The sequence below is a fragment of the Toxorhynchites rutilus genome, chromosome 3 (genome assembly GCF_029784135.1).
Source record: "Toxorhynchites rutilus septentrionalis strain SRP chromosome 3, ASM2978413v1, whole genome shotgun sequence".
NCBI lineage: Eukaryota > Metazoa > Arthropoda > Insecta > Diptera > Culicidae > Toxorhynchites > Toxorhynchites rutilus.
The window spans coordinates 86,091,230-86,105,595 of NC_073746.1; the positions used below are offsets into that span (position 1 = coordinate 86,091,230).

Here is a 14,366-nt window from a genome sequence, read left to right on the forward strand (position 1 = left end):
TACCGCAGTGAATCCTGATTTTTCTTAACCATTCCCACTAACAACTATCCCTTCCTTGATAAACGCAAGGGAACCACGCTATAGAGGCGACCCTTCTGGCCTTCGGGCGGCGAATATCATACTAACATTCCTTCCCTTCCCCTGGTGACTGTAAAGACGTGGCCGGCGTCGTTATTGACCATTTAAAGCTCGAATCACCGAAAATTGGACAACGAGAATGATTTGCTAGTCCCAAGCGTCATTCTGTGTGTTCTTTGTGCAATTTGGTAGGTTCAGGTCAATCACGGAGAGCAACTACGAATTGTACAGACTATCCAAGCTCAAGCTCAAGCTCCACCGCCATAAAAATATTAATCACATTGCACAATGGTCCAGGAGATGCATTTAAGTGGAAATTATCATTTAGAACTCGACAGTTATTCTCTAGAGTCTAGACAAAAAGTGCCTTCGACAAAGTTGTTACATATGACAGAGCGCTCATTTTTATGTTATCAAAAATAGGGTGACCAAAATTGTCGATGAAATAAAAAATCTAACTCTCTCATCTTTATAGATAGAGATAAACATAGTTCGACAATATTGTAGCCCCATTTATTTTAACTCTCTGGGGTCGTTTGTCTGCTCTCAGCCACCACAGCCAGAAACTATATTAATCTTATACTTTACGCAACATTTCATCAGTTTACACTTTTTATAAACGATTTCAATGTCTAGTAAACTTGTTCACGAATCAAAACGGTGCTTCTATGAATAATAAATCACGGTACTCAGTATAAACAAAAGTTGCTACCCATGCTTGAGGAAAGACTTAATGCAAAATTTCATGTATGTTCAAACAGAAAGATTAAAGGCAGAAGACACCAAACTAATTATTTTTGTGAGATATGCCTGAACCAGGGCTGCATTTTAGGAACTATTTCGAAAGATATCAAACGAAGAAAAATTTTTACACATTTTCTTTATATGAATGTAACACATTGAACCACATATTAAGAAAATTCTTATCTGAAATTTACAAAAAAATTAACCATGTTCATCTTTCATTAGCTCACTAGTTATGAATATACTGCATATAATCTCACAAAGTTATGCATCACCGCTTTTTCAAATAAAATAACTACGACCAGTACGAAACCCATGTTCAAATGTAATACGACCGCAAAGGGTTAAACAACTTTGTAGAACATTCTCTTTCATTCTCTCTCTCTCTTTCTGTCTTTCATTCTCTCTTTCTCTTTCCCTTTTTTTCTCTTTCTCTCTTTGTCACGTCTATAGGTTCAATAATTTTCGTTTCCATGCAGGACATACAAACAAACACTAATTTTGATCTCTCTTAAAAATATACAAACGAGTTGATTTGAAATAGAGCAATACTTATGACCCAATTCTGCTTGCCGTCTGCTGCCATACAAATCCGTCCACTAGTGCATACAATCGCTATTCATAGTCCCATCCAATTAACTTTCTTCCCATCGGAATTCAATGTGTGGTGCATGATACAACAATAAACAACAGCATGACACAAAGCACATCATAGAAAGTTACCAATACCAACAAAGATGCATACGAATCGATCCTTTCCAATACTATACTTTCTTCTTCTTCTTCTTTTTGGCTTTAAGAGGGTTTAAACTTTTCAGTTCATTCGCGTACAATACTTTCGATTTCAATTCCAACCTTTGTCCGTCCATGTTGTAACGATAATCCTAGATGTTCTGTATATTGTATCAAAATTTGAGCTCAATCGATTCCGAAGTACTTACTAAACTACGATTTTTTGAAGAAAGGATTCCTAATTTTGGATACGCGCTTTCTTAAGTAATTTGAACTGAAATTGCTCAAATGGAAATTTATTTTGCGTGTTGAGTAGCCGTATATGGAGAGGATCCTAAAAAATCAGAATTTGTCGAAAAATTAACGATTCTACGTGACGTTGCGCAATTATATTTAATTCGCAAAATATCTAATTAAATTTTTCATTATGAAATAACGATCATCGCTTCCATTTCCCCCCAGGTTGCCGACATGATAACGCACTCAATCAGACGTACACCAAAGCGGGAACGAAACCTGTGTGTCATCCTTGGCTGCCTGGCAGAGAAGCTGGCCGGGCCAAGCAGTATAGCGGTATTATCGGACGTCACGCTCGGTTATCTGTTGGGAAATCTCGTAAGTTCTGAAAACACACATACTGAGAGATTGCAAATCTCACTTCTTTCTTGTGAACAGGACGAGGGCATTAATCCGGATGTGATGCTGTTTTCACTGATTGCACTGGAGAAATTTGCCCAGACAAGCGAGAATAAGGCGACAATAAAGGTGTGGAATGATGGAATGATGAATTCGTTTAGGAATAACTATGTTCTAACTTTATTCGATTTTAGCGCAAACTGGCTCTGTATCCTGAAAACCCACTGACGCGTCTTGAGAGGCACACGAACAGTCATGAATTCATCTTTAGGCAGGTTGGATTTTGTGCCCGATGGTGCCTCGATAACTATTGTGAGTATTGCTTTTTGTTTGCGTTCTATTTATTGGTTAATTCAGTCAATCTTCAAAATTGAAATGTTTGAAACTATTAGGTTGCTCGAGAAGTAATTGCCGATTTTTTCATTACAAATAAAATACATTTTTTCCATACATAGAAGGAACGCATAAAGATGGGATGTACATCATCCATCATGTACATCACCTCAAGTTTTGGAATTCTTTTACGAACAAATTTTTATTTTGGGGTGTTTAGATGTAGTGGACGAAAAAATCGGGAAGGAATAAAAAAATCGGTTGCTCTCTGTTTTTTCAAAGATATTGTTATATCTTCAATCTAATGTTGTTTTATTGGACTATTCTGATAACAATGCTTCGGTCATTTCATTCTTTTCAATTTCTCCAAGTCTACGCAAAGCAGCACTTTTTATATTTTGAGAGACCACTCGACCAGAGATTTAGATTCGGTTTCATTGGATACGCTGGGATTATCCCAGGTGTATGACACGATTATCGCTATCTCACTCTACCTACCGTCACCGCCTATCTCACTATCCCTCTGCTGTAAAAGTTCACCATCGACATCACGATATGTCAGATGGTGGTAAATTGGTAATTCGCGATAACGTCGACGTCTGGTGGCGACTTTAAGTTTGAGTCATAATTTGGGTCCGAAAATCGTTAGTGTAACCTCTACCAGATTAGAAGACACGAAGCCGGTTTTCAAATTTTAAAATTTGAATGAAAATTTTCACATTATGTTGTTTAATTATTAGAAACACGTATTTCTGACTTTCATTCGTCCATATGGTCATACAATTCCAACATTGTTGCTGATTTTTTTCTTTATGATATAAAGTTGATAAATAAATAATTTTCGTATGAGATTTTTTCCCCACCTGCAAACAAAAATGTTTTTAATTTAAACAGAATACTAATTTGATATGGGAAAGCTAATTTTCATTCATAATTTTAATTTTGAAAACGTTCACTCCGACTGAAAATCAGCTGTTCTTTGACGCTCCCCTAAACTAATAAACGAAGCTCACTGCCGTCAACGCGGATCGCTGTTTTGAAGAAAACAAATACTTCTGACGTGTGAGATGTTGGCATCAAAAACATGGCGGGTGCCATACGGCTGGATTATCCGCTTCCTCATTATAATTGTATGTGTCATTTTGGTCAATGTACATGTTATTGTAGTGGATCAATATCGTCCAGTCGTTTTCCAACCTGTCTCCTTTCCGTTTCCTGTGTTTATTTTTTTATTTTATTTTTTCTGTATTATAGTGACTTTCAACGCTTCTGGCTGGTTCGTCACTTTTACCTTCCATTTTGGAAGAATGTCGGGAGTGAGAATTGAACTCGTGATCTTGAGCGTGAGAAGTATGGATGTTACCTCCACGCCAGATCGGCTCCATTCCTGTGTTTATTGTCCGCACACACTATTTTTATTCACCCCCTCTGTTGACATCTCGAGGAATGATCCAGACCAAGATTATTATATTAAGGTTAACCCTCAAGTTATGAAGTGTACAATAAGCTGAAGCAAACTTAAACATTATCTCAACGTGTCAAAAATCAAGTCGCGTAAGTTTACGAAACCTTTGCTTCAAAATTCCGAAGCAGTTGTCAATCCTTACTTGAGTTACTCGAGATACTCTCGAATCATATATCCGACTGGGAGAACCCACACAGATATCAATATTTTTTTTGTGCATCACATACTCCCTGTAGTGTTATAAAGTGCAAACAATGGCTATTGATGTACGCTGGACGTATTTCATTTGTAGGCTTTCTAATATACATGTATACACTGGGGTGCCAATGAATGTATGGAAAAAAACTATCCAAAAATTTGAAAAAGTTACCCTATACAAAATGTTGATCAACTCTAAAAAATACCCTATGCCAAATTTCAGCTCAATCGGACTAAAGGGAGAGTGGCGCAAAGTGGTCAAAGTTTGAGTTATTTTAAAATCGAAAAATCAAATGTTAGTGCCAAATGTCTTAGAATTGCATTAATCGTCGAGATTTACTTTTTCGAGAAGTCACTAGATCTTGATGTTTCATGCTATTTTAAGACATTTGGCATTAGAGTTTGTTTTCTGAAAACCCAGATTTCCTCCCCCCTTGGGTGATATGTCGATTTTCAAAAAACATAAACTTAGGCCGCTTTGCACCACTCTCTCTAAAATCTGATTGAGCTGATATTTTATATAGGGTGTTTTTTCCAGGTGAACATTTTTATGGGGTAAGTTTTTGAAATTCGAGTTGACCATTTTCATTGGCACCCTAGTATACACCCTTTAGAAAAACCAGCAATCTGAAGGGATCGTAAAAAAGATGCCAAATATGCATTTAGAAAACAATGATTCCGAAGGGTTAAATAAACTTGAAACTTCCCGGTAGGAATTTTTATTTGCACAAACCTATAAAGTTTAGAAAAAAAATCTTGGAGAAAAATAAGATGAAATGACTCTTGATAGCTCCGTAAAGTCCAAATGAGAACGTTGTAAAGCCAAAAAATAAGTCGGAGTCCTTACCACAAAAAAGCAAGCATTTGTTTATTTGCCGTAACGTTCTTACGTTCAAGTCCGGTATTGACAAAATAAATCTCGGACTCCTCGTATTTATTCATAATTGTTTGGGATTGTGAATAACCGAGATCCGTAAGCATACTATCTTGCCCCGGAACTCAGTCACACGAATATGATGAAACAGTTATAGCTGACTGTGTCATCAATGTGCATTCTGGAATCCACACAGGGATGTGCTTTTATTTATTCTAAAATATCGTCGGAACCCGAAATAGAAATAAATATTTTTTGTTCATAATCTTCACTCAGAAAAGAATAAAAAACACTTCCTCTTCTTCGGAAAAAGTTTCCACTATCACAGAAACAAAGTTTTCGACACGCTTTCTTCTGCTAATAGGTTCTCCGGAAATAACTATTTCCAAATACTCTACAAAATCAAAATGAGAATCGGATTCCGATTTTATTAGTATAACAGCAGAAGCAGAGAGACCAATCACCTTTGTCACGTTTTGACAGCAGTTAGGTTGGAACTCGGGCGAACCTAGGTTGGAACAACACAAAAACAAATTCGCTGTTAGGATGGGATCAAAATACCATGTTGTACGTCGGGTCGCCTATCAATGCTTTGGCAAAAGCACAGTTGATGCAATCGTTGACGGCGGAGTTATGTCGACATCTGGATACGAAATTAGTTTGTATGAGGCCAGCTATTCTCTATCAGATTAGTCGGCCCTAAGGCAGTTTTAAATTGCTAAAATTTGTATGAACATTTTTTCTTGGCGTTATTTACCTACTAGGAGTACGATGTTCTGACTTTAACTTAAACTATTTTCTATGAATTTTCAGATATTCTCACCAAAACTTACCATTATAATATTAGACTGTCAAAAAAATTTTTGCGGTATTTCCGCGAGGTGTCGTTGTAAGCGCGTAGTTCTAGTTGTATTCGTTGTATCGAGTGTAGCGTTGCCTGCACGGTCTTGGCTTTCTTTCATACAACTAAAACTCGACCAATCGTTTTAGCGTGCAACTCTCGACTCTTTTATTTTTCCGAAATTAATTCTACAAACTAATTCTTCTACCTTCGAATTTCTGGGGAGGCGCTTGGAGTTACCCCGCTATATCTGCCGATAAATAATTATGCGCCGAGTAATCAAAAAATGTCCCGTGTGTGTTGAACTGCCACGAACCGAGTGGAAACTAGAGATTTGTTTCACTCGCACAAAAATAACAAAATTGATGTACGTAAAAAAAAATGTAGACTCGGTGACAACATAATGTAATTAGAGAAGTGTTCGATTTTCGACAAGGGTGATGCACTTTTGGATCTTGACGACAAAGCGCAAGTGTGCTTCAATGAAATATGAAAAATGGAGCGAAGCATTCTCCAAGCGTCTCTATAATGATGTCTGAAGCGATTAGGGCCGCTTCATCCCCCCTTACTTGTACAGCTTGAAATAATCTTGAAGAGATTATTGCAAGCATATTATACAATAATGTAATAATTAGATAAATGTATTTGATTTTTGATTTTTACTTTTCAGTCATAGGAACTTAAATGATTTTTTTTCGGTTGTAATTAAAATAAAACATACTCCCTCAACTCTGTAATTCCCCAATTCTAAATGGAAACAAAAATGGTCATATCTCCTTAAAGCTTCCCCGAAAGTCTTATCGATCATTGTTGATGAGCTTGTACAGCTTCATTTAAAAATTTCTTGGTGCAATATGTTTATTTTCATCATTCTTGCTGAATATATCTCCCTCTCATTAATTCTTTAACCTTTAATCTTTCATATTCTATTAATCTTTAATCTTCTTCAATATTTTGTTTTCTTCATTTCAATCTTTATTGTTGGAGGTAAATTCATCTCCCATGATTCTTCCTCGCTTTTATAGCACCACTTTGTTTACATTTTTATTCTCGATAATCCCACATTTCAGTTACTCATGAACTGTTAAGTAAGTATTGGGGCATACATGTCCTTACAGGAATTCATTCCTGATTTTCCAGCCCTTCGGTACATTCAAAAGCTATTATTGCGATTGATGGACACATTCTTGTTATAAATTGGCTGTAGACAAATATGACTCAACATTTTACATTTTGTTAAAATCCCACTTCAAAGTGTGTATGTAAAGTTTAGAATCACACCTATTCAAATTATCGATAAGTACATTTCCCCATTTTTCCCTGTCCATACAATTAAAGTACGGGAGATATGATTGTGTCTTTCTAAACAGAATAAGCAGTCTTCCCAGAATTGACGGAATATTGTTAAATAATAATTATCCCTTCTTTGATTCATATTTTGATGCCGGGTTTAAATTTCTCTGCTAAATTAATTCAGTCTGTGAATTACATTCTTGAAGCATGAGAATAATTAGATCGTACTACTTTCTTCTAGGTGCATAATTTCCTTTCATACACATTTTATCGCCCTTATTCTAAAAATCTCCTAATTTATTTAAAAATTGATTATCCTTCCAACAGTCGATTTGAATTGATTAGGAAAAGGCTTTTCGGCTTCACTTTTTTTTTAATTTGGTTGTTTTGAGAGGAAGAAAAAATAAATGGTCATATTCATTTTCTCACTGCTGTTCTAATTTGTTACAATGAAATAGACTTTGCAGTCGCCAACAACTTTTTTTTGTTTATAGTAGTCTAGCTTTTATATAAATTTTTCATATATTACATCTGTTTTTTACACTTTGAACCAACAATTTGCAAGGTTTAAATCGGTCTCACATTATTTGTTTTACATAATTTACTAGAATTCTTTATCTGATTTCCACACATGGTTGCTATTCTATTTATTTTAGTGTTGGATTCTCAGTACATAATAAAAGATCATGGAACGCGGAATCCGATTTAGATACTTCATGTTAACTTTGAATATTTTCCAAATATGACAATCGTCTAAATATTGACACAAAAATAACTGCCTCGCATCTAATACGATTATTTCCCTTGATGAATTAATTGGCTTTTAATTTTATTTTGATAATTTTTTTAACTTTAATGCTTTATGGGAAAGTTGATGGAATATCATATAGCTCCTATGTCTAGTATTACCGAAATTAGTGCTCCTCTAGATTGTCACCTTGTTAGATCCGTATCGCAGTGAGATTACTGTCTGTCCGACTCACATTTGCTCCTCCGAGAACTGACGTTTGTTCCTGTCTTCCTCCTTTGACCAACGGATAGTTTACCACATTTGATCCGATGTAGATAGACATCTCGGGACCACAGTCCAGCGAAAACATGAATCGTGAATCAAACTTCTCAGTAGACAACGATGGCTCAACCAAATGAGCTTCTCCATCGGTTGTCTTCCGGGAATCACTGAGCAACAACTCGTCGAGCCCATGAAAATCCGGATAAATGTAACGTATCAGCTGTTCCAGCGGCATGGTTTCCATCTCACTGATAGCGAATACGCCTTCACCCAAACTTGCTTTTATTGTTTTCATTCCGCCTCCACACAGTATCACAAAAAGTTGCATTTAAACACTATTCCAACCGCACTGCATACTGAAGCAGACATGATTCTGATAAACCGCAGCGCATATCACATTTGGGAAAAATCTTCGTATATCCAAATACTTGTGTGGCAAATTTCCCACCGTGTGCCAACATGGGCCACTAACAGTAACTCTTGATATGCATTTCCATCCACGCACAATATAGCACAAAATTCCTTCCCTTATCGCAGCGATGAAACACAACTAAAACTCAGCCACGGTGGCCCGTGGGGAAAAAAGTTTAAACACGCCGATGGATGGGCTGCTGTCCCCACTTGGACAGCATCCCACCGCTGTCACCACTTGTAGCGTTGCCTGCACGGTCTTGGCTTTCTTTCATACAACTAAAACTCGACCAATCGTTTTAGCGTGCAACTCTCGACTCTTTTATTTTTCCGAAATTAATTCTACAAACTAATTCTTCTACCTTCGAATTTCTGGGGAGGCGCTTGGAGTTACCCCGCTATATCTGCCGATAAATAATTATGCGCCGAGTAATCAAAAAATGTCCCGTGTGTGTTGAACTGCCACGAACCGAGTGGAAACTTGGGATTTGTTTCACTCGCACAAAAATAACAAAATTGATGTACGTAAAAAAAATGTAGACTCGGTGACAACATAATGTAATTAGAGAAGTGTTCGATTTTCGACAAGGGTGATGCACATCTTGACGACAAAGCGCAAGTGTGCTTCAATGAAATATGAAAAATGGAGCGAAGCATTCTCCAAGCGTCTCTATGTCTGAAGCGATTAGGGCCGCTTCACGAGTCATACTATAGCTTGTTGGAAAGGTATTTTTGCGCGCTATAAAATAGTCTTTGACAGTGTTTTGTTTGGTTAAGTCGTTCGTGAGTTATAGTGTCGCAAATATGGAGCAAAATAAAGAGAAAATCCGACATATTTTACAGTACTACTATGACAAAGGCAAAAATGCATCTCAAGCTGCCAATAAAATTTGTGCAGTTTATGGACCCGATACAGTTTCCATTTCCACCGCACAACGATGGTTTCAACGTTTTCGTTCTGGTGTAGAGGTCGTCGAAGATGCGCCACGCTCTCCGGAAGGCCTGTCGTCGAAAATTGCGACAAAATCGCTGAATTAGCCGAGAAAGACCGGCATAGTAGCAGCCGTAGCATCGGCCAAGAGCTGGGGATAAGTCATCAAACCGTTATTAACCATTTGAAGAAGCTTGGATTCACAAAGAAGCTTGATGTATGGGTGCCACACGTTGACGCAAAAAAACATCTTTGACCGTATCGACGCATGTGAATCGCTGCTGAATCACAACAAAATCGACCCCTTTCTGAAGTGGATGGTGACTGGCGATGAAAAGTGGGTCACTTACGACAACGTGAAGCGCAAACGGTCGTGGTCGAAGCCCGCTGAAGCGGCTCAGACGGTGGCCAAGCCCTCATTAACGGCCAGGAAGGTTCTGCTGTGCACCCGTGGCCGAGTGGTTAGCGTCTCACATTGTCATGCCGGGTGTTCGGGTTCGATTCCCGTTCCGGCCGGGGGATTTTTCATCAAAGCAATTTTCTTCGACTTGCACTGTGGTCACGCGTATTCAAGAGCTTGCCCCTCGGAATACATTTAAGGCGTGTTATTTGGCTTAAGAAATCTCAAACAAGTGTTAATAAATGACGCTAGTTAATACATACGTTGAGACGGCAAAAGTTCCACAAGGGAACGTTAACGCCATTCAAGAAGAAGAAGAAGGTTCTGCTGTGTGTTTGGTGGGATTGTCAAGGAATAATCTATTATGAGCTGCTTCCCTATGGCCAAACGCTCAATTCGGACCTTTACTGCCAACCACTGGACCGCTTGAAGGTAGCACTCATGAAGAAGATGCTATCTTTGATAAACAGAGGCCGCATTGTCTTCCATCAGGACAACGCCAGGCCACACACTTCTTTGGTGACGCGCCAGAAGCTCCGGGAGCTCGGATGGGAGGTTCTTTTGCATCCGCCGTATAGTGCGGACCTTGCACCAAGTGACTACCACCTGTTTCTGTCCATGGCGAACGAGCTAGGTAGTCAGAAGTTAGCCACAAAAGAGGCCTGTGAAAATTGGCTATCCGAGTTTTTTGCCAATAAGGAAGCGAGCTTCTATAACAGGGGTATTATGAAGTTGGCATCTCGTTGGGAACAAGTCATCGAACAAAACGGCGCATATTTGACTTAAAACTGATGATTGTAACTAATTTTATGAACAAATGAAAATTCAAAAAAAATACCGCAGGACTTTTTTGACAGCCTAATATAAAATCTTTAGACACAATTTTTGTAAAATATTTTCTCACTACTTGAAAGCAAAAGTGATTTTAATTTACTAGTGATAGAGTACTAATTTGATTTAGGAAAAATAATTTTCATTCATAATTTAATTTCTTCTGCAAACCCATATTGCCATGCCTACTTCCCCATCCCGTAATACAAAGCTCAATGCCGCCAACGCGGATGTTCATTCATTTTACTCTTGAAAATGAAAATGTGTGTCTGTGACACCATGACGTAAATGATGCGAAACTATATATAAACCTTTGCGCTATATATATATATATATATATATATATATATATATATATATATATATATATATATATATATATATATATATAGTTTATATATATATATATATATATATATATATATATATATATATATATATATATATATATATATATATATATATATATATATATATAGTTTATATATATATATATATATATATATATATATATATATATATATATATATATATATATATGTCATAGCAATATATGAGCAATATGAGAGAAACAAGAGACACATTGCAAATAAGCACGCATTAAACCTATTCGCATACTTTGGCACATACGGCCCCCGTCGCGAAATAGTTACTCTCCTTTTAACTCTTAGAAAACCATGTATACTTTGAAGATCCAACTTCATTTTACAATTGTTTGTTGGACACGCATTTTAGCAACAACATCTGCGGTTATGTGGAATGCGTAGTCGTGTAAAACAGTCTGAGAGGTCCGCTCCATACACACAAACATTGCAAAACTCTTGAAAAATATGCTTTTATTTGTGCATTTGACCCATCAACACACGAAATAGCATTTTTTGCCAAAGATGATATTTTACATATTTTACAAATAAACTGCCCAAGTGACGCGACGCACAACGCGTGAAGTGGACATAATCCGGTAAACAAAAAAAAATTCTTCCTGCACATGCGAAAATCATCTCTGAACTGTTCAGCAAGAAAAACCCCAGATTAATCGAATTCCCTTCTCTCTTTCCAGTCCTTATCGAGGGTCGCAAGTACTCGTACGAGGTGACGGACATGAGTAACGTCAACGTAATGCTGAACACGCGGGACGTGAGCGAATACCTCAAGATCTCACCTGACGGGCTGGAGGCACGATGCGACGCGTATTCGTTCGAGAGTGTTCGATGCACCTTCCAAGTGAACACAGGCTGCTGGTACTATGAGGTGTTGATTATTACCCCCGGAGTAATGCAAATTGGTTGGGCGACTAAGGATTCGAATTTCCTGAGCCACGAGGGCTACGGCATCGGAGATGACGCATATTCGATAGCGTTCGATGGCTGCCGAAAACTGATCTGGCACAATGCTCGCTCGATGCCACATGATCTGCACATTTGGAAGGGCGGCTCGGTTTTGGGTTGTTTGTTGGATCTAGATGCACGGGAGGTCATATTCAGTCTGGACGGGGTTGAGGGTGGCGTACTCAATCAGGTGTTCGGTAGTGCAAAGGATGGGTTCTTTGCAGCAGCCTCTTTCATGTCGTTCCAGCAGTGTCGGTTCAACTTTGGCGCGGCACCCTTCGTATATCCACCGAAAGACAGACAGTTCACGAGCTTCAACGGTCACGCACAGATGAAGGAACAGGATAAAGTGAGTCACGAACATAACCTTTCCCACGTCGATAGTTTTCAACCTTTTCTTTTTTTTCAGATCGTCCTCCCGCGACATCTGTTCCTGGAACAGCTTCGGAAATTGAGCGTTCGAGAAGATTCCTGCACGCTTTGTTTCGATATGAAAGCATCGATCCGGATAGAACCCTGTAAACATCGCGGATTCTGCACAAATTGTGCAGCTCAGCTACAATTTTGCCCGATGTGTCGGGCGGAGATCGTAAGCACTGTGCATGAGGTATCTCTAGATAGCCCCGTTTCAGAAGATGCTATCGGTATGACTTGATAGCGAAGTACTAGAACGTAGATATGATCGGGTAAGCATAATTGTGTATTTTTTTAAAAACAGAAATGCAGACGATTTTAAAACAGTTGAAATAGCGAAGCAAAACAAGAAGCATAGGCTAACGTTTGTGATAATATGAATAATTGAAAATAGCTATTACTAATCTAAGAGGGAAAAGCCCCAACACAGAAGCCATTTGAAAACTGATGGTAAAATAGTTCTACAGTTCTCCGGGATCATCACAGTCATGTACTTAATGATCAGAAATTGAATGTAATTCAACTTTATCACTACCCTGTGGTTTGCACATTCGAGAAAAAAAATGTCATCTCTGTTTCTAATTCCAAATGTCTTCCGAGAAAGAAAATAAAAGGACATATTAAATGGATATTGACACTAGCGAGACCTGAAACATTGTTATAAAACCATATTTGCATGAACAGGCGCTAAAAAAAGAATCTAAATTTGTTGGACATCTAATTGTTGATAGTTTTGGCTTCTTAAAGCTGTTACGATAGTTAGTCTTAGGTTTAGCATTACCAATATTCATTATATGAAATGAAGCCATTCGTTCGTTTTAGCTAGCATTATTATGTAACGGAAGAAAACCTCATACTGTATATGTTTATGAAATAACAATAATAAGTCAGTTCAGCGTTTTAAACTGTACAGCCTAATGTCGTAAAGATTTATGAAGAAATTAGTCATGTTTCGTTTTATGGATTGCTCCAATTCGTTTAAACTTATTCGGTTAGTTGATAGCACACACAAACACGTTGTAGAACAAAACGGAAATTGATAAAAAAAAAATTAACTGTACGGAATCGAAATGACTGATATACTTTTGTATGAACTGCGAGCACAAACTAGTAGACCGAAAACAATGTGTCGATTTAATAAAGTAAACTACAGAACGATACACGCTTGGAAGGATAGAAACAAGAAATAAGCAATCGCTAATTCTGAGATCATTTGCGATATTAAAACATTGACAATTATGTTTCATTTTTCTGACAAATATATCACAGCTCATTTTAATTTAGATTACGGCCACTGTGGATTTTTTCAAGAGGTTCGTTTTTATGTAACGTGGAGCTCCCTTTTACCAGCATAGTTCCGCTCACTTGACATAAAGTAATGTTTTTCCCATTAGCAATCTTATTTCTTCTGATAATTTATATTTGTGCATACTCGCAAACTATAATTAATCGAAAAATTGTCAGCCAAGTACTATTAGTTGTAGTAGTATAGGTAAACCCACGTGTAAAAATTGGGTAATAGGGTTTGTGAGAGAAGAGCAAAGCACACGTAAATAGATCAATTCACTTATCAGACTGCGTGGCGCTTCATTGACACGAGTCTTTGAATACATTTGAAAAAAAAATAACAATTCAATACTAAAGTAAAATGTATGAACGACATGTTCCGATGAACAATTGCAAATATAAATATATATAGAAGGTGAATTTGCATATGAAATAAAATTCTGATTATACGCGAGCGTAACATGAGCAAATCTATAACACATGCGAATTGGGGCTCTTTTGGTATTAACAAGTTCTTCCGCATAGTAACTCGATGTTGATAATTCCTTAATATTTTCC

At 37.5% G+C, this 14,366-nt stretch overlaps 1 protein-coding gene across 2 annotated transcripts in view; it reads left to right on the forward strand.

Annotated features, from left to right (window-relative positions):
• The window catches only part of LOC129777949 (RING finger and SPRY domain-containing protein 1-like), a 35,360-nt gene extending 21,279 nt beyond the window's left edge, over nucleotides 1-14,081 (forward strand). Inside the window, exons 3-7 of one of the 2 annotated variants that reach the window (XM_055784561.1) lie at nucleotides 2,017-2,169; nucleotides 2,230-2,319; nucleotides 2,385-2,502; nucleotides 11,840-12,456; nucleotides 12,517-14,080. In XM_055784561.1, the coding sequence (XP_055640536.1) occupies nucleotides 2,017-2,169; nucleotides 2,230-2,319; nucleotides 2,385-2,502; nucleotides 11,840-12,456; nucleotides 12,517-12,762 (1,224 nt within the window). In that variant the 3' untranslated portion in view covers nucleotides 12,763-14,080. Of the gene's footprint in view, nucleotides 1-2,016; nucleotides 2,170-2,229; nucleotides 2,320-2,384; nucleotides 2,503-11,839; nucleotides 12,457-12,516 lie in introns of both variants that reach the window. The other variant, XM_055784562.1, reaches the window with a different exon arrangement.
• Nucleotides 14,082-14,366: the final 285 nt, after the last annotated feature.